Consider the following 23919-nt stretch of genomic DNA (forward strand, 5'->3'; position numbering starts at 1 on the left):
GAGAGAGATGCAAAATCGTGTCAACCTAAAATCAGATCCTCCCAGTCCTATGTCGCAATTCCAGTTTTCCTTTCTTAGAACTTTTTTACAATGCTGATTCCAAATCTTCACCTCTTTAAGCACCCAGATTTTCCCTACCAGCCCTGCATTTCAGCCAGAGACTAATAATAGCCATTTATCAACTAAATACCCTCTCTGCATGAGTCCTCAGTACTTTATAGAACTCAGTTCTGACCCTAGCAACTGTACAAAGTAGTATCATCGCCATTATACAGGTAAGGAAAGTGAGGCGAAAGTGACGCAGCTAGGATGTGATCAGTGGGTTTAAACCCAGGTCTGTCTGGTTTCCCAAGTCCACACTGTCTGCCTCTTTCAGGCTTGCTGTGCTGTGTGCTGCGCTCAGTCGAGTCCGACTCTTTGCCAGTAGACTCCTCTGTCTATGGAACTTTCTAGGCAGGAATACTGGATCAGGTTGCAAGCTTAGGATCCTTTAAATAATTTTAAAACACTGAATCAACTCATCATTTTTTTCCCTGTTTCTTTTATTTTTCTTCATCTAAGACCCGACTCCAACAGTTGTCACCTTCTCAAAGCGTCTTCACTTTCTCCTGTTCTCTGAGCATCTTTCTTCCCACCTTCCAACAGGATCTGCTGTCATGGATACAAGTAAAGTGCCTTTTCCCTTAGCCTAGCTAATCCCCCTGGCTACTGTCCAAATTTCCTCCTTCCTTTCTGGGTCAGAAGTCACCAGCATGTGGCTTACACCTGCTTCCTCTCTTCCTTCCTCACTGACCCTCTTTGGACTGGTTTCTGCAGTGGTCTTCTTGTTAAAACTTTTTTTTGACCACACTGCTCAGCATGTGGGATCTTGGTTCCCTGACCAGGGATCAAACCTGCACCACTTGGAGTGGAAGCTCAGAGTCTTAACTGCTGGGGCACCCAGGATGTCCCCTGGCCTTCCTATTAGAACTGCTGTCTTGGGGGTTCTTAACAAACCTACCGTCACCTTTCTCCAGTACAGAGCAAGGTTGACAGACGACCCCTTGCTCAGACTCTAAACCATGCTGGCTCATTTCAGCTGCCTCCAAATCAGCCAGCCAGTGCAGCTGCCTCAGACAAGCTCAGATGTGGCCCACTTCATTCCTAAGAGGAGCATAGGTCTTACCCAAGAACAGGAAATTTTAAGGGTTCTGTTGGAAGTTCACCTTCTACCTATACGCCACTGCCTCTCACTTCATTTCCTCCAGCAGGTCCTTGGGACATTTTGTCTCCATCCTTGGTTCTTTGCTTTTTGACTTACTCATTTGATGGACTCCTCCACCATCTGTGATCATGTGCCTACATTGCTGTTGCTCACCTTGACCCTCAACTTTGCATTGCAGCCCTTCATTTCCAACTTGAAATGCTTAGGTCATGTAAAATCCTGCTTGAATGTATACCCTTTCAAACTGTCTGTCCTTCCCACCTATACAACATCTCTGTGTAGTAAAACTGTTCATCTGCATACCAAGTTGGAAACCTTGGGGTTATCTTTTAGGTTTTTCTTCTTCTTACCTATTTTATTTATTTTTTAAAGTATTTATATATTTATTTAGCTGTCTCAGATCTTAGTTGCAGCATGTGGGATCTGTCACTGCAGCCCACAGACTCTCTAGTTCTGGTGTGTGGGCTTAGTTGCTCTGTGGCATGTTGGACCCTAGTTCCCTGTGAAAGTGAAAGTGTTAGTCGGAAGTGTGTCCAACTCTTCGTGACCTTACGGACTGTAGCCCGCCAGGCTCCTCTGTCCATAGGATTCTTTTTTTTTTTTTTTTTTTTTAATTTTAATTGGAGGCTAATTACTTTACAATATTGTAGTGGTTTTGCCATACATTGACATGAATGTCCATAGGATTCTCCAGGCAAGAATACTGGAGTGGGTTGCCATTTCCTTCTCCAGGGGATCTTCCCAAGCCAGGGATCAAACCCAGGTCTCCGGCACTGCAGGCAGATTCTTTACCATCTGAGCCACCAGTGAAGCTCAGGGAGCAAACCCGAGTCCTCTGCAGTCTGCATTGCAAGGCAGATTCTTAACCACTAGACCACCAGGGAAGCCCCTTTACCTATTTATTTATTCCACCAGTATTTGAGGATAGCCGCTGTGTCAGGCTTTATGGTAAGAGCTAGCAAAACAAATATGGAGGCTGCCTGCATATTTCAAAGTTCTGACACTTCTTCCCTTAAAGATCCTTTGGCTCTTCCTTTTCTTAGCGCCATTCCCCTCGCTTGACATAGCTTTCCCAGCTCACCCCAGCCAGGCTTAGTGAAGCAATGTCTCATCTGATGACCCAACCTTTGGTCTTCTCTTCTCTGAATACATAGAATGTTCTGGAAATACTTATTCATGGGTGATTTTTTTAGATGCTTTTTCATTGTAGAATACAGATAACATAAAATTTACTGTCTTAACCATTTTTGCATGTACAGTTCAGCTGTGTTAAGTGCATTCACAGTGCTATGCGGCCAATCTCCAGAACTATTTCATTTTCCAGAACTAAACTTTATACCCATTAAATAACAACTCCCCGTTCCCCGTCCTCCAGCCTCTGGCAACCACCCTTCTACTTTGTGACTCTAGGAGGTTGACTCTTGTAGATTCCTCCTGGGAATGGAATCATACAAAGTTTGTCCTCTTGTGACTAGCTTATTTCATTTAGCACTAAGTTCCATGGAAGGTTCATCCATGATATGGCACGCATCAGAAATTCCTTCCTTTTTAAGATTGCTATTCTGACAGCCCACTCCAGTATTCTTGCCAGGAGTATCCCATGGACAGAGGAGCCTGGCAGGCTACAGTCCATGAGGTCGCAGAGAGTCAGACACGACTGAGTGACTAACACACATAGCATCATTCCGTGTGGGGCTTCCCAGGTGGCTCAGTGGTAAAGAATCCACCTACCAGGGCAGGAGACCCGGGTTTGATCCCTGGGTCAGAAAGATCCCCTGGAATCTGAAGTGGCAACCCACTCAAATAATCTTGGCTGGAAAATTCCATAGACAGAGGGTCCTGGCAGGCTGCAGTCCAGGGGGTCACAAAGAGTTGGACATGATTCAGCCCACACACGTTACACTCCACATATGATTAGGCTATGTTTCATTTATCCCTTCTTTCATTGATGCACACTTGAGTTGTTTCTACCTTTTGGCTCTTGTGAATAATGCCCCTATGAATATGGGAGTACAGATATCTCTTTGAGACCCCGCTTTCAATTTTGGGGTGGTATATACCAAGAAGTTGAATTGGTGGATCATATGGCAATTATATTTTTCATTGTGGGGGTAACCACCATACTCTTTTCTTCAGCAGTTGCACCGTTTTGCCTCCCCACCAGCAGTGCACCAGGTTTGTAAGTTCTGTGCTTCCTTGCCAATACTTGCTACCTTGAGTGGTTTTTTTTCAATAGTAGCCATCCTAGTGGGTATGAGGTAGCATCTCACTGTGGTTTTGACTTATATCTCCCTTATGATTAGTGTTGTTGAATGCCTTTTCATGAACTTACTGGCCATTCGTGTATCTTTGCAGAAATGTCTGTTCAGGTCCTTTGCCCATTTTTTAATTGTTGTTCTTACTATATAAGTGGTAAGAGTTCTTTATATATTCTGGATACTATCCAAGTATCAGATAAATGATCAGCAAATATTTTCTCCCATAAAATGAAGTTTTAGTCTTATTTAGTGTAATGTGTTTGAACTGTAGAATAACACTCATTAAAAGGACTTTTCTCTAAACGTTACTTCAAGAATAAAACATCCCTTAAATTTGTTTTTACACCAGATTTTTCTTAATGTGTAAATTACACAGCAAGGTAAATTTTGGATAAATTTTATTAAAACCCAGAATAAAGTAGAAGATAGCCAACTATTTAGCTTGTTCCAGCTTATTCCAGGATTAGAAATGTGCTTTTGGCCTGTCCGGAGAATATAACCTTTAAGCTTATTAAGTTTGATAAAATGTTAGGGAATAGAGCCTGTAATGTACTTAAGAATGAGGACTTATTTTCCAAGCTTGAAAATGTTCTGGATATAGAAAAAAATCTGTAAAAGAAACTGCATGGTCGGCTATTCTGTCCCCAAGTAAATCACATATGTCCCTAAGCATTCACACACTGTCAGGGACTGGAGTTCAGAAAACTGAGTATAATAAGAGCTTATTGATTCAGTAATCTTTCTTCAATATCCGACCAGTCTCCAAAAATGATTTGCAGGGCATTATGGTAGGCTAGTCCGTGGGGTCGCAAAGAGTCAGACACGACTGAGCGACTTCACCTTCACCACCTTATAAGTCACATACATAAGAGCATTCCTGACACCAGGGAATGTTAAGCCATGTCGTTAGAGAAGATAACCATACACATAGATTGACGATAATTTTATTCCAGGTTTCCCAGTAGCTGTAACAAAAAGAGAAACAATAGATAATGTGGTTCTCATTCTATGATGCAAGGATGCACACCAGTATGTCATCAGAGACCAGATTTTTCCTGGCACTAAATTTAAGAGCAAATACATTGCCTAGATCTTTAAGAACATGACAGTGATACACGTAATGGACAACATTTCACATGATTCATATGAATTTTGGTTCATAGGCTATCTTGGGTATCTTGGTTCATCCTCCTATCTCCACTTCATAAAAGGCCAAGGGCTTGATATGAATTATGCTTCTGTGGTGGCATCTCTAAGGCCACTAATGTAATGTGGTTTAAAACTTATGATCTCATGTACGGGAACCATCTGTGACTAGATTGGCCTCAGCCTGGTCTCTGGCTACCCACGCTTTCAAAGCCCGTGTCATCATACCTCTGCAAGACTTTGGGCCCTTGAAATATCAAATGCCACATTTCAATGGCGATAGCACACGCCTTAAGCTACATTTTCTATCTATATAACTTGATAATGCCTTTAGAAAAGGAAGGAATGAACTGCCCTGGCAGAAGAGAGAACTATTTGCTGATGCTGGTTCAGTTGTTCTAAACCAGGACCTAAGAATACAGTCTCGAAGTTACTATTCCTGGTCCTGCCTTTTACAAAAGAAAAAGGCAACTTTGGAAGAAAATTAACATTCAAGAACTAATGAGTGTAAAGATTGAGAAGAAGTCTTTCCAAACCACATTTACTGAGGCGCTTTTGCTGACTCTGCCCATTGCAGATTAAACCATCAGCAGCTACGCCAGTGAATAGGTCTGCGTGTGAAAGGCTGGAAGTTAGAAGTCGGGAGGGGCAGCTCAGGGCCCCACCTGTGCCTTAGCAGGCGTATATGCTGCATCCCACCAGGTTGGTCTGAGAGGAGAAGCACATCGATACTGAGAAAACAGTTGCTTTCAGATACAGGAACTTAGACATCACGCCTTTGCTTTTCAGCTGAGAGCTGTGGAAACACCGATTTCTTGTTCATGTCAAGAGTATTCCTTGCTTAACACACTGATTTCTTCTTAAGAAGGACTACACTGTATACACAGGATAACTGGATTTTGCAAGGCTACCTGTCATAAGTGAATAATGTCACAGCCCAAAAGGAAGGCTAACTGGTCATTTGTTGGCATTTTCTTGCACGTGATGCTATAACCCAGGAAAGGCTGGTGGTGGTTGGCAGGCAGTTTCAAGGGAACCAAAAGGGAAGTGGAATGGTGGACTGCAGGGACAGATGCAGGGAGATCAATTCTGCCTTTGCAGGAACCTGTGAGATGCGACCCAGCCAGGAGCAGTGATGAGACGTAGACGTGGTGGGGTAAGGCATGTGTGGAAGGTCCTGCCAGCCGCCTTTGCTGACCGTGGATGTGGCCCGTGAGAGAAAGGGAGGCAACAGGGATGACTTACAGGGTCTGGACTTGAGCAGCTGGAGAAATAGAGTTGCCATTAACTAAGATCTGGTGTCTTATGTACAATTGCTTTTTTTTTAACATTTAAAAAAATTTGGGGCTGTACCGGGTCTTTGTTGAGGTGCACAGGGTCTTCACGGCTGCAGATTTTCTCTAGTTGTGGCGAGCGGTGGCTGCTCACTCGCAGCAGCATGCGGGCTGCTCATTGTAGCGGCTCCTCTTGTCACGGAGCTTGGGCTCTAGGGTGTGTGGGCTCGGTAGTTGCGGCGCATGGGCTTAGTTGCCCCACGGCATGTGGATCTTAGTTCCCAGACCAGGGATCGAACCCTGTCTCCTGCACTGGTAGCTGGATTCCTAACCACTGGGCCACCAGAGGAGTCCCTCAATTACTCTGGTTTTTAAATACTGCTAATAATTTTCTGTAAGTATGTGGCAATCAAAGCAGATTACATGTGTAGCTCCTGAACCAATCAGATGACAGCCTCTGCCATCAAATTTTCAGAGTCAGATCAGGAAACTTCACTTTGAACATCACAAATTGTAAGACACATCAAAATCAGCATTTTTTTTTTTCAAAGCAGTTTATTGTTGGGAAGAAAATGTAAACAGTAGAAATAGAAAACTATAAATACTGTATACAGTTTTGAAGTGAAGTGAAGTCACTCAGTCGTTTCCTACTCTTTGTGACCCCCATGGACTATAGCCTACCAGAATCCTCCATCCATGGGATTCTCCAGGTAATAATACTGGAGTGGGTTGCCATTTCCTTCTCCAGGGCATCTTCCCAACCCAGGGATTGAACCCGGGTCTCCTGCATTGCAGGCAGATGCTTCACCCTCTGAGCCACCAGGGAAATCCTTATACAGTTTTACCTTTAGCCAAATCCTGGTTGATTCTAGATTAAAATCTTTATCTGCTACGTCAGTGAACAGGTGTATAAAAGATGGAACGAAGTTGGAACAGCTGTCTAAGGGACCTGCATGTACCTTATTAGTAGTAGATGCATGTGCTGGGCGTGTTCCATGCATTGTCTATGTGCTTTTCTTTCTTTTTTTTTTTCTTGTAAAAACATTATAATGTTTAAGAAAAATTGAGAAAACCAGATTGTTTTGTTCTGAGTAAGATGACTTGAAAGTTCATGAAACACATATTTTAGTCTCTAAAGGAAAAAAAATTCTCATCAAATTCCCTGGTGACTGAGACGGTAAAGAACCCACCTGCAAGTGCAGGAGACTCGGGTTCGATCCCTGAAGATCCCCTGGAGAAGGAAATGGCAACCCACTCCAGTATTGCCTGAAGAATTCCATGAGCCTGGTTGGCTGTGATCCATGGGGTCACTGAGAGTCGGACATGACTGAGCGACTAACACTACTACTTATTGGAAAGCAGCAAGTTGTAATTCAGGTCTGAGTACAATCATGCCTGACATTCAGAACTTCCACTGTTACTGTTTGGGCTGTTCACAAGTGACCTTTGCAGAGCTTACGTCTGGGTGAGGGTCACATACCTGCTGTACCAGTATGCCAGTGACCTAGAACTCTCCATAACTCTTCACCCCAAAATAGTAGCTCTCTACATGTTAAAACTGGTTTATTGGTAAAAGTAGGACCCGAAAACAAAGTCAACCGCTGATGCCTGAGAGATGGTGTTTTCCCCTTACTTTTTGCTGCATTTGATACGAGAAAGTATAGATGATGGTGATGGTATCAGGAGATTCCTGAGGGTCTGAAGATTGATGGGTGTCAGCAGTCTTTGGAGTAAACAAAAGCTTCTTGGGCATGCGTGCGTGCTCCTTCTTTATGTGTATGTGTTACACGTGAACAGCCACCTGGGAGCAGCCAGGCATCCACTTTGAGTAGCTTCCACCTGTCTTCTCTCCCAGCACCAACCCCCCACCACCAACCCACGAACGATGGCATTTTGGCGTGTCTTACTGACTAAAGGGATCGTGTGTTGCTCGAGAACTGAGCCTGAGATTGGAACACATGAATCACGTGAACCGGGGTCAAGCCCAGATTTTTCCCCTGGACAAAATCAAGATGTATCAATGGCCCGACCCCACAGCACTTTTGATGACAGCAAACTCAGATTCCTGTTCTCTTCTACTACTTTTGAAAAATTACTTATTTATTTTTTGCTAAACTGGGTCTTCATTGCTGTGTGTGGTCTTTCTCTAGTTGCCATGGGGGGTGGGGGGGCTGTTCTTCATAACGGTGCAGTGGCTCCTCTTGTTGCAGAGCACGGGCTCCGGACACACGGAAGTTGTGATGTACGGGCTTAGTTGCTCACGGCATGTAGGATCTTCCCTGACCAGGGATTGAACCCGTGTCCCCTGCATTGGCAGGTGGATTCTTAACCACTGGACCACCGGGGAAGTCCCTCTCTTCTATTTCTCTTTCTGTGTCAGGTCCAGGATTACCAGAAGCTCCTGGGCACACACCTGGTTTCAGGCTTGACTGTGGTTTTGACTATCATGGCAGTCATGCAGAAGCACTGACATGGGGGGGCACTTGGTGGAAAAGCTCCCCCCCCACCACCCTTGTCTTACAGGAAAGAACGAGTAGTAAAGGGTTAAGGCTTCGCTGATGCAGTGCTTCCAAAATATATTTACAGAAAGGTTAAGCTGTGTTTGTCTGTTTTCCAGTTTAGCGTACTGTAGAAGTAGTGGAAATACTTCCACCATTTATTTGACTCCATGGTGGTGGGTTGTGATTGAGTCAGAATAAATATTACTTGAGTTTTGTAAGTTTATCATTGAAAGGCTAGCAGATTTTATTATAGGGCAGGATAACTGTACTCTTGTGGCTTCATTAATTATGGTACCTAGACATAATTAGGCTCGAGCTAAGTATAGCAGATAAAATGGAAAATAATTCTGGGGACAAAAAAGAGCTGAGGTTCTGAGAAACTGAAAGAGCATAAGAGAGGGCATCCACTGAGTCTCAGGCCCAACACATGGACCTGAAGCCTCATCAGTGTTGGCTTCCTCATGGGGGTTCGTCGCCATTCCCTGTCAACAGGGATCATCTAAAATACCCTCTGTAATTCATAAATAATCATTCTGATGAATTTGATTTATTCAATTTTAATTTATATGCTTTATTTTTTAGAGCAGTTTTAAGTATACAGAAAAAATTGAGCAGGAAGTACAGAGTTTCTATATACCTCCTCTGCCCACATCCACACCCAATTCCCCTTGTTACTAACATCTTGCAGTAGTGGGTACATTTGATACAATTGAGGAACCCATGCAGATATGTTAATATTAACTATAAAGTCTGTACTGTATGCTAGGGTTCATTCTTTGTACAGTTCAGTGGGTTATGACAAGAGTATGATGTGTGTATCCCCCCCTTAGAGGATTATCCCGAATAGTTTCAGCCCCCTAAGTATTCCATGTGATCCACTTGTTCATCCCTCACCTGCTTTCACCTTGAACCCTTGAAAACTGCTGACCTATTTACTGTCTCTGTAGTTTTGTCAATCCGTTCATTTTTAAGTGACTACCAAGCTGTTCCTAAGAAAATATCCTTCATTCTTTTCTTTATGAAATGATCCCTTAATAAATACTATGTGCCAAGCAGTGTTCTGTGCCTTGGGAATATGGTGTTGCTGTTATTTAGTCCTTAAGTCATGCCCAGCTCTTTGCAACCCATGGACTATATAGCACAACAGGCTTCTCTGTCCTCCACTGTCTGCTGGAGTTTGTTCAAACTCATGTCCATTGAGTCGGTGATGCTGTCCAACCATCTTCATCCTCTGCCGCCCCCTTCTCCTCTTCCTCAATCTTTCCCAGCATCTGGGTCTTTTCCAATGAATGGGCTCTTCCCATCAGTTGACCAAAATATTGGCGCTTCAGCCTCAGGAATAGTCTTTCTAGTGAATATTCAGGGTTGACTGGTTTGATCTCCTTACAGTCCACAGGACTCTCAAGAGTCTTCTCCAGCACCGCAGTTTAAAGCATCAATTTGACACTCAACTTTCTTTATGGTCCAACTCTCACATCTGTACACGACTACTGAAAAACCATAGCTTTGACTATACAGACCTCTGTCCGCAAAGTGATAATCTCTGCCTTATAATACACTGTCTAGGTTTGCCATAGCTTTCCTTCCAAGGAGCAACCATCTTTTACTTCTGTGGCTGCAGTCATAGTCCACAGTGATTTTGGAGCCCAAGAAAAGAAAATCTGTCACTGCTTCCACTTTTTCTCCTTCTGTTTGCCATGAAGTGATGGGACCTGATGTCAGGATCTTGGTCTTTTAATGGTGAGTTTCAGACCAGCTTTTGTGGTCTCCTTTTTCACCCTCATCAGGAGGTTCTTTAGTTCCTCTTCACTTTCTGCCATTAGAGTGGTACCATCTGCATATCTGAGGTTGTTGATATTTCTCCTGGCAGTCTGGATTCCAGCTTGTGATTCATCCAGCTTGGCATTTTGCATGATATACTCTGCATATAAGTTTAATAAGCAGGGTGACATGACAGTATACAGCCTTGTCATACTCCTTTTCCAATTTTGAGCTAGTCCATTGTTCCATGTCTGGTTCTTACTGTTGCTTTTTGACCTGCTTACAAGTTTCTCAGGAGACAGATAAGGTCATGTGGTACTCACATCTCTTGAAGAATTTTCTGGCAGTTTGTTGTGGTCCACACATTTAAAGCCTTTAGTGTAGTCAGTGAAGCAGAAATAGATTTTTTCTGAAACTCCTTCGCTTTCTCCATGATTCACTGAAAGTTGGCAGTTTGATTTTGTGGTTCCTCTGCCTCTTTGAAAACCAGGTTGTACATTTGGAAATTCTCTGTTCAAACACTGCTGAAGCCTAGCTTGAAGCCATTTCTTCTAAGGAATTCTTGATCACAGAAGTAGATACAATGGTCATCTGAATTAAATTGACCCATTCCTGTCCGTTTTAGTTCACTGATTTGTAAGATGTCAATGTTCGATCTTTGCCATCTCCTGCTTGACCATGCCCAATTTACCTTGATTCATGGACCTACCATTCCCGGTTCCTATGCGATATTGCTCTTTACAGCATTGGACTTTACTTTCAGCACCAGACTCATCCACATCTGAGTGTCATTTCCATTTTGGCCCAGCCGATTCATTCTTACTGAAGCTATTAGTAATTGCCCTCCACTCTTCCCCTGTAGCATATTGCACACTTCCTAACCTGGAGGCCCAAGGTCTTACCTTACTGCATTTTCCTACTGTCCATGGTGTTCTCCAGGCAAGAATACTAGAGTGGGTTGTCATTTCCTCCTCCAGTGGACCACCTGTTGTCAGAACTCTTCACTATGACCCGTCCATCCTGGGTGACTCTGCACAGCATGGCCCGTAGCTTCATTGAGTTACACAAGCCCTTTCCCCATGACAAGGCTGTGATACATGAAGGGGTAGGAATATAGTAGAGGACCAAAATTAAGGGGAAAAAATCCCTAAAATAAAAATCTCCATGATACTTAACATCATAGTACAGCAAGCCTCCAGGCTCAACTAGGTCCTAAGGAGGAGTGAAATGGGCCCCTGCCTGAGAGCACAGATGCGAGCAGGGAGTTGGAGAAGGGAATTGGAGAATGGGGCCTCCAGCATTTAGCCCCAAGTCCTCAGGTCAGACCCTGTCCTCCCCGGCTAGGACACAATGCCATTTCCCAACATTTCCTCTCCTGCTTTCTCTGAAATGAGTGCAGTCACCTCTTTTAGACTCTTCTTAAGCTTTTACTACTAGTTATTATAGCCCTGCCTAGCACTAATAAAAGGAAATAGGAAGTTTATAAAATTATAAGAAGTAGGTGCCCAGGGTCGTCATCTAAATACCAATTGGACAAGATCTCCTTTGGAAGTGGATGACCCAGTCGCAGCCTCCAAGCCCCTCTTCTTGGGCAGGCAGATGTCAGTCTCCGTCAGTCTTGCTACAGGGAGGCCCACGAGGGCTGGGAGGAACCCCCTGCTTCCTTCCTCCCAGCCCTAGTCCTCTAGAAAGAGCAGAGGTTTCAGTGGGTAAGGAATCAGGCCAGGGAGAAAGGGGTGGACTGAAAGCGGTAGACCCCTTTCCTCCTCTGCAGCGCCACTTCTCTCCTCCTTTTTTGTTTCACACAAGAAATGTGCCTAGAAAGCAACTAAATGGGCTTCTTGGAACCCTCCTGGGCACATTGTCCCGGCAGGCTCAGAGGGGAGCCCACAGTGTAGATCTGCTCCCAACTACACATTCAGCAAATCACACTGATAGCATGACCTGGCCGTGCTGGGAGCATGTCTTCAATACACCACAGAAATCAGCCAGTGCTGGCACTTCCTTGGTGGTCCAGTGGTTAAGACTCCTCACTTCCAGTGCAGGGGGCTGGAGTTTAATCTCGGTGGAGGAGCTAAGATCCCACATGGTGTGTATCATGGCCAAAAAAAAAAAAAAATTTTTTTTTTTTTTTTTTTTTTTTTTAGTTTTTAAAACAGTCAGTCAGTCGATGCTACAGATCAGAGTTTTACTGTTTTTTTCCCCAGAGAGCTTCTTTACTAGCACACCACTGGGCAGATCTTTCTTACTCAAATCTTTACATTGACTCTACCAGAGAAATTAAATCCATGGACTGTATACTAATTCGCATGATCCAGTCCTGTTCTCCATGGTTGGGGGACAGAAAAGGAGAACCCCACCCCCGGCCAAAGTCAGTAGGGGATTTGATCCTGTACATTTTGAACAGCAAGCTTTGCCTTAAGCTGCGCGTAACTTCCATATACATTCGTCAGCCTTGCAAGAAAGACCGAGGCAACTCACGGGTGTTCATCCGCCTTTTTTATCATTGACGTCTCACAGTGGAATGAGTGCGGAACCTCCTGTGGCAGGCGTGGGGCCACGGTCACCGTGGGCATTGCTTCCCCGCCCCGCCTGCTCCGTAGACCATTTGCGGGTCCTGTGTGATGACCGGGGCGCCGGCCTTGCTGACCCACCCTCTGTGCTCCCGTAGGACCGCCCACGCGAGAGCCAAAGCCGACGCCGCGGACCAGGCCGCGCTGGCCGCCCGCCAGGAGTGTGACATCGCGAGAGCTGTGGCCCGAGAGCTGTCGCCGGACTTCTACCAGCCAGGTGGGCCCTGCGATGCTGGTGGTCGGGGGTGGGGAGCTGGTGCGGGTAGGAGCAGGTAGGACCTGCTGCGATGGGGGGGAGCTGGGAACGTGGCCTCTGGTTTCCTTTCGCCTGCTTTTCTTTATAGTCTGAAGATCTGTGCCCCCTGATTTTCAGCGGGATTGCAGAAAAATTGGGAAGTTAGAGTAACACATGTCTGAAGTCAATTTTGAGTGTTGGTGCTGGAGTTCTGGCTTGTTCTTCCCCAGAGCGTCTCCCTCGCCTTCTCCCCTCCCACCCAGAGCAGCAAACTTGCAACTGATAGCATAAACAAGATGAGAATCTAAAAGAAGGATCTAAGAAATTGTGTTGGTGTGTTCACGTCCGTCACAGGTGCTAAAACAAATACCTCAAAATCAGGCACCTGTAACAATCACATTAGCAAACAAACCAGTATGTACTAGACTATTTTTTTTCATACACCTCAAAGGATGTAAAGAAATGCACCACTTAAAGACAGTTGCCTCTGCACAGACTAAGAGGAGAATGTATGTCATGATAGAAGAAATGAAAGGGACAACCACGCACACACAAAATCACCCCAGATCATCTGCCTCTCAAACATTATACCATAGCAGTAAAGAGATAATTTACAGTAGGTTTAAATATTTAACTCACTCCTTAGAGCTTTCGTAGTACACTGTTTCCATCCCTTTCTTTAATATAGGATGTTATAGGGATATGTTTAATATGTGTTCTAGGAAAAGGTGGCGATTGCCATTTTGTTGTTTCTCCATTGTTTTAGAAACAACTTCCTGTTGATTCAAGGGATCAATAGGTTTCCAGGCAAAGAGACTAAAAGAAATGTTCTTAATTTCTATGTATCAAAATTTGTTTTCTTGATGAAGAGTTTTTCCACATTGGTTTCTGTTAATCAAGCTGGATAACTAGCACCCTGCCCAACACGTGGGTCCAATACCTGTTTGGTTCCAGTGAGGGTGATAAAATACTGGAACCCACAGGGCATCCGTGTGACTACATGAACAAGGTAAGTCACAGTGTACAGAAGTGCAAGCTTCCATGCGAAAGCTAGAAAGTTGACCAGAAAGTTGCATGAGTGAATGAGAAAGAAAGGACAGGATTTTTTTTTCTGTAAAGGGTGAAGACAGTAAAAGGCAAAAGACTTTTACTTTTACTGAAGGCAGTAAAAGTAAAAGACAGTAAAAGACAGTCTTGTTAACAAGACTCAGTTTTTATGAGAGCGCTTTGGGACAGGCCTGGGTTCAGTTGCAGAGTGATTGAGTTACTATAGAGAGACTAGTTCTGTACTTGGTTCAAGGGAGAAACCAGTGGCGATGGATGTTTTCTTTCATGTGCATCCTTTGTGCTGTGTTTTATTTTCATTTGTGTCCCATCTGTGGGTCAACTGAAATCATTTCATGCATACTTGTTTTATTAGGAAAGGGAAATTTTCCATTTTGGGGGGTAGGAATAAAGGCTTCTCTGGAAATTCCCACATCCCTGGATCTAAGCACGTTGGGAACTTCTTGTTATAGGGTGTGAGAGCTGAAGAGGGGGTTCAGCCACCCAGGGGGGGCCCTCTTGTCCCTTTGCAGCAGTGATGCTCTTGGGAGCAGCTGGGCAATCAGGAGACAAAGCAGCTTCATGAAGCAGCCCTAGCCTTGAGCTGCTGTGGAAGCAAACAAACTCGCTATTGTCTGCAGATGGTGATTTCTCGGTTCCCTTGTTCACTCCTCACTGGGGATGGGGTCCCTGAGATTGCCAGTAGGTGTTAACAGAAGGTAAGTGATAGGGGAGGTCATCTCAATTTTTCAGACTAAAAGGTTTTTAAAAGCCTTTTGTGACATGAAATCATTGGAGGAGGGGGGAAAATATTGTGAGAAAATGCCATTCCACCCTTGCGTAGCTAAAACAGCGTCACACAAGCCAGTTGTCCCTCAGTAATGAATACATCAGAGTAGCATGAGATGACAAGGGGTCTATTTGAGACAGGAGCTAAGGGGGGACGGCAGCAATCCCCTTTGACCCACAGCCAGCACTACCTTCAGCAACTGTATAAAAAGCCTTTTCTTCACTGAGTATTATTGATCTTCTCAAGGGAGCATAACTCATGCTTTCCACTGTGCATTCTTCACAGGGTGATCAAATCGGATAGACATTTCTGAAAGGGCTTTCAAGTACTTTTTCTGAGTCAGACTGCACATTTCATTTACATATCCCAATACAAATGTTTCCTTTGTTGGGAATGGATGTGTTGTGCATAGAAGTCGTTAACCCTTGGAAAAAAGGATGTCTGTCATAGCTAATATTTTGAACTTTCATGGTAAGTTACCTCTTTTCAGGAGCTGGCAGTATTTTCAGAAGTTTCCCATCTTAATTCAATTTTATACTTTTTAGCTCAAATCTGTATGATTCTACAGTTCAATTAAAAACTACGGAAAAGGGACTTCCCTGGTGGTCCAGTGGTTAAGACTCTGTGCTCCCAATGCAGGGGGCCTGGGTTCAATCCTGGTCAAGGAACTAGATTCCACATCCTGGCAACTAAGACCTGGTGCAGGCAAATAAATAAATATTTTAAAATGTGGTCATGCAGGATAGCTTTATCATTCAAAGGGATTGGTTATAATAAAAAGCATTCAAATGGATGCACATGAATGTGTGTGTAGATAATTGCATTCACATACAGAAATCTAAATTGCCATGAGTAAGAGTGACACAGTGAGTCATAACCCCAGAACTTAGAAATAAGATTGCCCTCTGAGAGTTAAATTGGTTTGAACTTGGGCGAACTCCGGGAGGTGGTTGAGGGACCGGGAGGCCTGGCGTGCTGCTGTCCATGGGGTAGCAAAGAGTCGGACATGACTTAGCAACTGAACAGCAACAACTGAGGGTTAAAATGAGCCCTTGAGACAGCACAGGAATGTATAAAGTGATCATTCATGATAGGTACTATGTCTGTGGTTCAGCAAGATTTCCTTATAACCTGATTTAGTGTATTAGAACTTACCAGGACTTGGTCACCCAAAGTAGTATTTAAAAAAAGAGTCACAGAGGCAGAAATAGGCAGTGTCCATGAACGCTATCCAGAGGAGAGCGATGCTGTGGCCAGAACCTTGGAGTATTGTTGCACTGGCAGGGACGTTTTGTTATGGGGAAGGACGCAGGGAGAGGTAGCCAGCCGTGTATGGCTCTGTTGGCAAGATCATCTGAGTGAGGAAATGGATGCAACAGGCGTGCATTGGATTCTTGATTCATCTCATGCCTCTGTCTTGATTCCGCCGTCACCAGTAACCTTCTAATTTTGGTCAAGCTTCTCGTGGAGGTCTGCCAGTGGGGAGAGCATGCCCTGGTGGCATCAGTGCTGGTCCCGGCCTTTGTGACATTTACCTCGCTCATTGTGAACTGATGAATCGGTCTTCTGGTGTCACACATCAGTCTTGTGAGCTTCGGCGATGGGAGTCGGCCCTGAGGGATGGCGCGGCTTCAAAGGGCTGATGAAACTGGCTTTCTGAGCCAGGAAAGCCGAGACAGGACTTGGGATGGTCACGGAGGAGGTGGTGGGGAGCTGGACATGGCGAAGGGTAATTGGGAAACTCTGTGTATGGCTCTTTGCCCCCACTGTTTCAGTTTCCTTTCCATCAAGATGCCTTATTTTGTTTTTTATTTCAAGTGATGTTTATCAGTTGTGGGAGTGACTGGTCATGGGTGGAAAAATCGAATGTGACTATATTATGTAGACTATACTTACGTAGAGTATATTATATATACATAGTATAGGCGACTATATTATGTAGAGCCCTCTTGGGAGGTGACCCAAGCAACAGCCTCACAAGCTTCGTCTTCCTGGGTTTAAGCATGCGTATTAGTCGACTTGGGCTGCTACAACAAAATACAATGGACATGGTGGCTTACGTAACAGACATTTATTTTTCTTAGTTCTAGAAGCTGGAATTCCAAGATCTGGATGCTAACATGATTGAGTTCAGGTGATTCTTCCCAGCTGGCAGACAGCCTTTCCCCAGTCCATGAACCTGGAGGATGAGAACTCTGGTGTCTCTTCCAGATTTTATAAGAACATTAAGTCCATGAGACTCATGAGAGTCTCCCCTTATGAGCTAAACTATCTCCCCAAGGTGCCACCACCAAGTAACATCACATTGGGGGTTAGGGCCTCAACATCTGAATTTGTGAGGGCAAGGAAACACAAGCGCTCATGGTATAAGAGCATGTATGTTACACACACATGCATAGAATATGTTGATTGCTTCAAGTGAAGTCTTTTGGTATAGGTTATTTTGAGACAGTGTCAACTAAGCTCACACTTCTGGTATGAATTAGACGTCCTAAGAATTGTCTATGCCTTGGAGTAGGAAATGGCAACAATTCCACCAATTTTGCCTGTGGAATCCCACCGACAGAGGAGCCTGGCAGGCTACAGTCCATGGGGTCCCAAAGAGCCAGACACACTAACATACATTATTAATATGAACTTTTTGTTAAGAAAAAAAAAAAAGTTTCCTGGAATAGATAACTTCTAAATTCACTTTACAGACCCAAAATTTGGAATAATGTTTTTTCATAGAGAAAGGGAAATGGAATAATCTACTAGTTGATGAAAAATTAGCAATGCATGGGACTTCTGGTTATTACCACCTGTGTATCCCACTGTATCCCATTCGACACACACGGACACTGAAAGCCCGCCATGTGCACAACCCCGGGCTGAGTGTCCTACGACTTGCAGACCTGAGTGCTGTGGTTGTGTTCTCAGAAATTGCAGTACAGTAATGGATGGACCCTAACGTCCTATGGGAAAGTGGCATTCTTTCCACATAGAATAGTGATCTGCCATCAGTTGTATAATTTTTTAAAAACCTTTTAATCTGGTCTTCTTTTAGTGATTGACAGTCCCCCTCAAAAATATCTAATTTCCATGTAATGACTTCTGATGTTGCTACAAAGCATGTGCACTGCCCCGGGGGGTCTTCATGGTGGCCCCCACCATTTCACCGAGGCTCACCTGTGAAGAACTAGCTGAACGCTCCACTATTTTCCATGTGCTGTATCTGTTCAGAGCCTTCATGCCAACTGTAGCTCATAGCCTCTCGGTGTGGGGGCCTGACTTGTGCTCAGCGTTGGCGTTTTGTGTTGTGTGGCACGTCAGTTAGCAGGTGACCTGTCTCTGACTTCTTCCCAGAAACACCCCTTAAGGACTCAGAAATACCATCTATAAGAACAGACCAAAGTGCTGACTGCAACAACTCTTAACACTTGTCATCATTTCCTCCCTGGCGATATTCTGACCCGTCTTTTTAATGAACCACTGCATCTAATCAGCTTTGTGGTGCTGGCATCACAGCGCGGACACACATTACTACACAGAACATGTAGCAGGCACACCATGTGCCTTCCAAGAAAATTGTCCAGGAAAAACTTCTGCCCTCCACGTTGTGTTAAATATTTTGTTTTAAAAGCACTTCATCTTACTCTGGAAAATCTACATCTATATCCTCATTTAGCTGGCCAGTCCCCAGTTGACTATGCCATGTTGGAACCATTTCCAGCTGGATGCAGGTGAGGAAGGGTGGAGTGAGGTCTGGCTCTCGTCAGCATACTTCTGGCCATACTGTTCAAATTGTGTGTGTGTGGAATCAGAAGTCTTTATTTCAGGGTCTCTCACCCTGGTGTCTTTTTTTCTCATTTATTTTAATTTTAATTTTATATTGGAGTATAGTTGATTAACGGTGTATTAGTTTCAAGTGCACATCTAAGTGATTCAGTTATACATGTGTCTCTTCTTTTTCAAATTATTTTCCCATGTACGTTATTACAGAACATTGAGCAGAGTTCCCTGTGCGCTACAGTAGTTCCTTGTTGGTTATGTGCTTTAAATATAGCAGTGTGTACATGTCCATCCCAAACTTGCCGTGCTTCTAAATGCCAGCTCTGGCTACATTAGAGTTACCTGGAGCATTTATTAAGCCTCAAGATTTCTAGGCTTCAATTAGGACTTACTAAATTCTCTGGGAATCGCACCTCACATGCCTCTGCTAGGCAGCACATGAGGAACACTGCTTTGAAGTACGTTTATTTTCTCATCCAGCCAATTTTTAATGGGTAGTAAAGCTGGGAGGTTTTTTTGTTTGTTTGTTTGCTTGTTTTTAATCTGAAAGGTGGTGCTAGGAAATTCTTTGAGCTCAACAGATTCTGAGTATCGTCAGAAGCCCTGTAGATAAAACTGAATGAATACGCCTGAAAACCATGTCTGAGAAGATGGGCACAAATAAAAAATGCCTTTCTGAAGACATTTAAGATAAGAAGCAATGCATGAGAGGTCTACAGATCTAAAGGAGTTGGCTAGATTGGTATTTAAGAGTTAATAAGCATATTAAATACGTTCAGTGGAATCCAGAATATAGCTTTGTAAGCCCATTGATACAGAATCCTCCCAGAGCCAGATCAGTCTCAGCCTGGCCTATTTAATGGCATAAATTAAGAGGTAGGGGGAGATCTATTTACTTTTTACAAAGAACATTTGAAACTAGGCTTTGTATTCAGGTATTATAGGTCTTTGTTCTTTTTCCAGATAACTAAAGCATATCACTTTTTTTTACAAAAATTCTTTTCCTGGGACCCACTATCACTGAATTGACCGAGTTTCCTCCAAAATAAACCACCTCTTGCCGCTGTTAGCATTTAAGCAGTCTCATCCTTCGCTGGCAGCTGTCACGTTGCTGGGACCTGTCAAAGCAGTTCCCATCTCAGCTTCTCCTCTGCTTTCCACAGTAGACGCAGGTGAGACCACTGGTTACCCAGATAAACCCTAAACTCTTAAGTATCGCCGTTCCAGTCTCACATTTTCAAATTGAAGCACGCAGGCTTTGTGACAGCTTTATTTCCTGTGGTTCTGTGACTCCCTTCTCCCAACTTTAAGAATGTATAACTAGCCACGTCTGCCAGAGTCTATTTTGTTTCTGTTCTTTTTGGTGTGTGTATTTAAGTCAGACATTAGCTTTTCATATGCCTTAATCTTAAGATAGATCTGCAAAAATAACTTTGGCACTTACCCCTTAGATTGAAGACATTGAAAGTACTTTGTAATTTGTGTCTCAGGGTTAGGTGACTAAGGGGAAAATCCATTGGCTTTAAGAGTCTTGACTATTAATTACCTTTGCACGGAACACTTACTACTATGCCTAGATGGGTATTTCACTTATGCTCTAAAATTGGATGAAAGTGAAGCACAAGTGAAACCGAAGTCTGATGAAATGTGGCATTGAAGGGTGAGAGAAAATATGCCATCAGCGTACTGCGGAGGGGGTGTTGTATAAAATTAAGTCTGCAGTAGATGAGGGACTTCTCCGTGAAAAACCAGGGTAAATTCTCTTCGTGGGTTTTTGAAAGTCAGGGCAAGCCTGTTGAAAAGCATCTCCTTCCAGGACTGCTGCTTACACATCTTTCTCTTGGTGGTAACGGTCTAGTCAGAGCCTCAAGGAAGGAGCTGGAGAGAAAAGTGGCACCTTTTGAATAATTGCAGTTGCCTCTTTTTCTTTGGGCTTCCCTGATAGCTTTGCTGGTAAAGAGTCCGCCTGCAGTGCAGGAGACCCTGGTTCGATTCCTGGGCCGGGAAGATTCGCCTGGAGAAGGGATGGGCTATCCAAGCAGGATACCTTTCTCTGTGCCAAGAATTCATCCTGCCATATTTAGTGGATTTAAAAGAAAATTGCCAAGTTTTGTAAAGAGGGTACTTAAACCTTAAATTTAGAAAGGAAGTCTCAACTGTCGGCATGTGATCTTGACCTGTTTGGGAAGTTTGAGCGCTGAGTGGTGGCTTTATCTTCTGCAGGATGGACTGTGAGATAGAACTCTTACGCTTTTATCCCTTAGTGCAACCTATAAATGGGAATTCCCTTGGGAATTCTCGTTTCTGGGCTTAATATATTACATGTTGCGTGATATTTTATCTTAAGGATCCACAGGAGCTGTGTGACTTTGGGTTTTTCAGCCACTGCAGCTGTTTCTATATCAGTAAAATCAGGATAATGCCCACTTGCCCACTTGTGAGGCTTAACACTTTGGAAAACACCTTGTATAATAAATGGCCATCTCACAATAATTATTCAGATCGTCACAGGAAGAGCAGTGACTAGTCGGTAGTAGCTTTACTTTTTTTAATTTATTTTTATACAATTTTTAAAGGTTATTTTTCACTTACAGTTATTCCAAGATATTAGCTATGTTCTCCTTGGTGTACAGTACATCCTTGAGCCTGTCTTAACCACCTATAGTTTGCATCTCCCACTCCCCCACCCCTGCACTGCCTGTCCCTTCCTCCCCACTGGTAACCACAAGATTGTTCTCTGTACCTGTGAGTCTGCTGGTTTCACATATTCATGATGCTAAATGAAATAAGTCAGAGAAAGACAAACGCTATCCCTTATATGTCAAATTTTTTTATTCCACATATAAGGGATAACATATGGTATTTGTCTTTCTCTGACTTATTTCACTTAGCATCCATGTAGCCATAAATGGCAAAATTTCATTCTTTTGTCAGTTTTGTGTGTCTAAACCTCTCCTTAATCCATTCATCTGTTGACGGAAGTAGTATGCATTTTTAACAATCAAGGATAATTGTCTTTCAGCCCCACCTGGGGTGAGGGCTGGGCATGGAGGCAGGAAGGAAGTTAATAGAGGCAATGCTCTGGAGTTGACAAAAGCTGGTCAGTCCCTATAAGCAAGTTGGTGGGTGAGTTCTTCCTTGGATACTCCAGAGATGATACAGTCAGCTACCTCCCATTTGCAGAGAAGAGGGCCAGTTGGACTGGGTGACCTTGATTTGATTTCCTTTGATGAGAAATGGTGGCTGGGTGAAGCCGTGGCCAAAGGCTCTACAGGGGAGGCTACTGGGGAAGGGGAGTGTGCCTGGGCAGAAGGGCGTTGCCTTGGAGCACATCTGAGGTCTGCAGAGACTTCCTTCTCTGGATGCTGCCTCCTGAAGCGCTCACAGCTGGTGGGACAGTCTTGTGGTGCAAGTTCTCCTTACTCTCCCCCAAAACCTGCCCATAAAATAACAATGCACCAGGGTCCCTTTTTAAAAACAGGATTCTTTTTTATAAAAATAACATGTGATTGTTAAACAATTCTAAAGTACTCAGTAAAAAAGTCTTGAGACCGCAGAGCCAAAGATAACTGGCTTGTCTTAACTCTGATGCCTGCAGAAACGCGGCCGATGCAAAGCCAGACTCTGAAGGGCCTCTGAGTAAGTTATCCTGTGAAGTGTAACCTACACTTTGGTGTTTGTTTCATACTGGGCGGTTTAAATGCTCCTTTGATGAAGGGTCATTATGGTTATTTGCATGTTCTCCAGTGTAGATGCTTTATTAAATACTCTTTTAATATATTTAAGTGTTCTAATATAGTAAATATTAAGCATGAGTCAGTTTATTTTTGTGTATGAGCATATACTTTGTATTTTAGTTATACCATGTAATGTGAATGTGCAGATTAATTATGGTACTGTCAGCAGTGCTCCATCCATATGAATTCTGCCTCTCCATTCTGCCAGCAGGAGGGAACAGTACAATTACATGGGAAATCAGGACTGTTTCACTTTTATGGCTAGTATCAAAATAGTGTAAATTAATGGTACATATGTGTGTGTGTGTGCTAAGTAGTGTCTGAATCTGTACAACCCTGTGGACCATAGCCTGCCAGGCTCCTCTGTCCATAGGATTCTCCAGGCAAGTACATATCACCTTAATCTTTCTCCCAGGGCATGAAACATCCTTGTGTGTAGTCAAAGCCTTATAAATACATTTTAAGGAAAAAGAGGAAAGGCTAAGTTGATTTAGCAAATATATGTATGTTTGTAGCCATGAGAGGAATAAGCCTTTATGCCTTATTTTCATTTCATCACCTCCCGTTCTGTTGTCCACTTTCTCCCCAGGCCCAGATTATATCAAACAGAGATTTCAGGAAGGTGTAGATGCTAAAGAAAATCCCGAAGACAAGGTCCCGGAAAAGCCCCCCACACCAAAGGAATCGCCTCACTTCTACCGCAAAGGCACCACACCCCCAGAGTCCCCTGAGCCAAGTCCCAGAGAAGGCCGCTCTCCCTCCCCAAAGCCCGCACGGAAGCAGAACCCCAGTTCAGGGGCACGACTCACCCAGGACAAACGCAGCGCGGCTGAGGAGAAGGTGACGGCCGCCGTCAACAAGCCCCTGACCTCCAAGGCGCCCCCGAAGGAGGTGGGGGCGGCCGTGCCCTCCTCCAAGTACTCTGGCCGCCACCACGTCCCCAACCCCAGTAACGGGGAGCTGCACTCTCAGTACCACGGCTACTACGTGAAACTGAACGCCCCCCAGCACCCTCCGGAGGACACGGAGGAGGAGGGGTCGAGCCAGTCTTCCTCGGCACTGGTGCACAAGCCGTCACCCAACAAGTGGAGTCCCCCTAAATCTGTGACAAAACCAGTTGCCAAAGAAAGCAAAGCTGAGCCAAAAGCTAAGAAGTCTGAACTTGCTATACCAAAGAACCCAGCGAGCAGCGACGCGCGCCCTACTTTGGAAAAAGAAGCCAATTCAGTAAGTTGTACGAGACGTGGTTCCCTGTCCCTCTGCTCCTCTGGGTTCTTCTGGGTGGCATCAGGGGAGATCGGCGCCTTGATGACAAGGAGCCCAGGGCTCTGAAGGGTAGCGTTTATTAGCACCAGTGGCTCTCCAAGCAGCATTTCCTCCATGTTCACGCGGCCTCCGACAGGTGGACTCACGTGACCACCTTGTCCCAGCTCCAGTTTCACAAGCCTTTACCAGCACGTGGTGGTAAGCTTCATGGGAGCTGTCTTATCAGCTCCAGCTGTGGTAACAAAAAACTATATACCTTGAACTGTGTGGTTTAAAAATCAAACGCTTATTTGTCACAGTTCTGGAGGCTGAGTGGTCCCAAGATCAAGGCACCAGCAGATCTGAGGTCTGGTGCGAAC

At 44.2% G+C, this 23919-nt stretch overlaps 1 protein-coding gene across 4 annotated transcripts in view; it reads left to right on the top strand.

The window, feature by feature from the left end:
- The window catches only part of JPH1 (junctophilin 1), an 87617-nt gene that overhangs the window by 54885 nt on the left and 8813 nt on the right, over nt 1–23919 (top strand). For all 4 annotated transcript variants that reach the window (XM_065903146.1, XM_065903147.1, XM_065903145.1 and 1 more), the window contains exons 3-4: nt 12816–12934; nt 22884–23521. In XM_065903146.1, coding sequence (XP_065759218.1) covers nt 12816–12934; nt 22884–23521 — 757 coding nt within the window. The remainder of the gene's footprint in view (nt 1–12815; nt 12935–22883; nt 23522–23919) is intronic.

The sequence above is a fragment of the Muntiacus reevesi genome, chromosome 12, assembly GCF_963930625.1.
Source record: "Muntiacus reevesi chromosome 12, mMunRee1.1, whole genome shotgun sequence".
Lineage (NCBI taxonomy): Eukaryota > Metazoa > Chordata > Mammalia > Artiodactyla > Cervidae > Muntiacus > Muntiacus reevesi.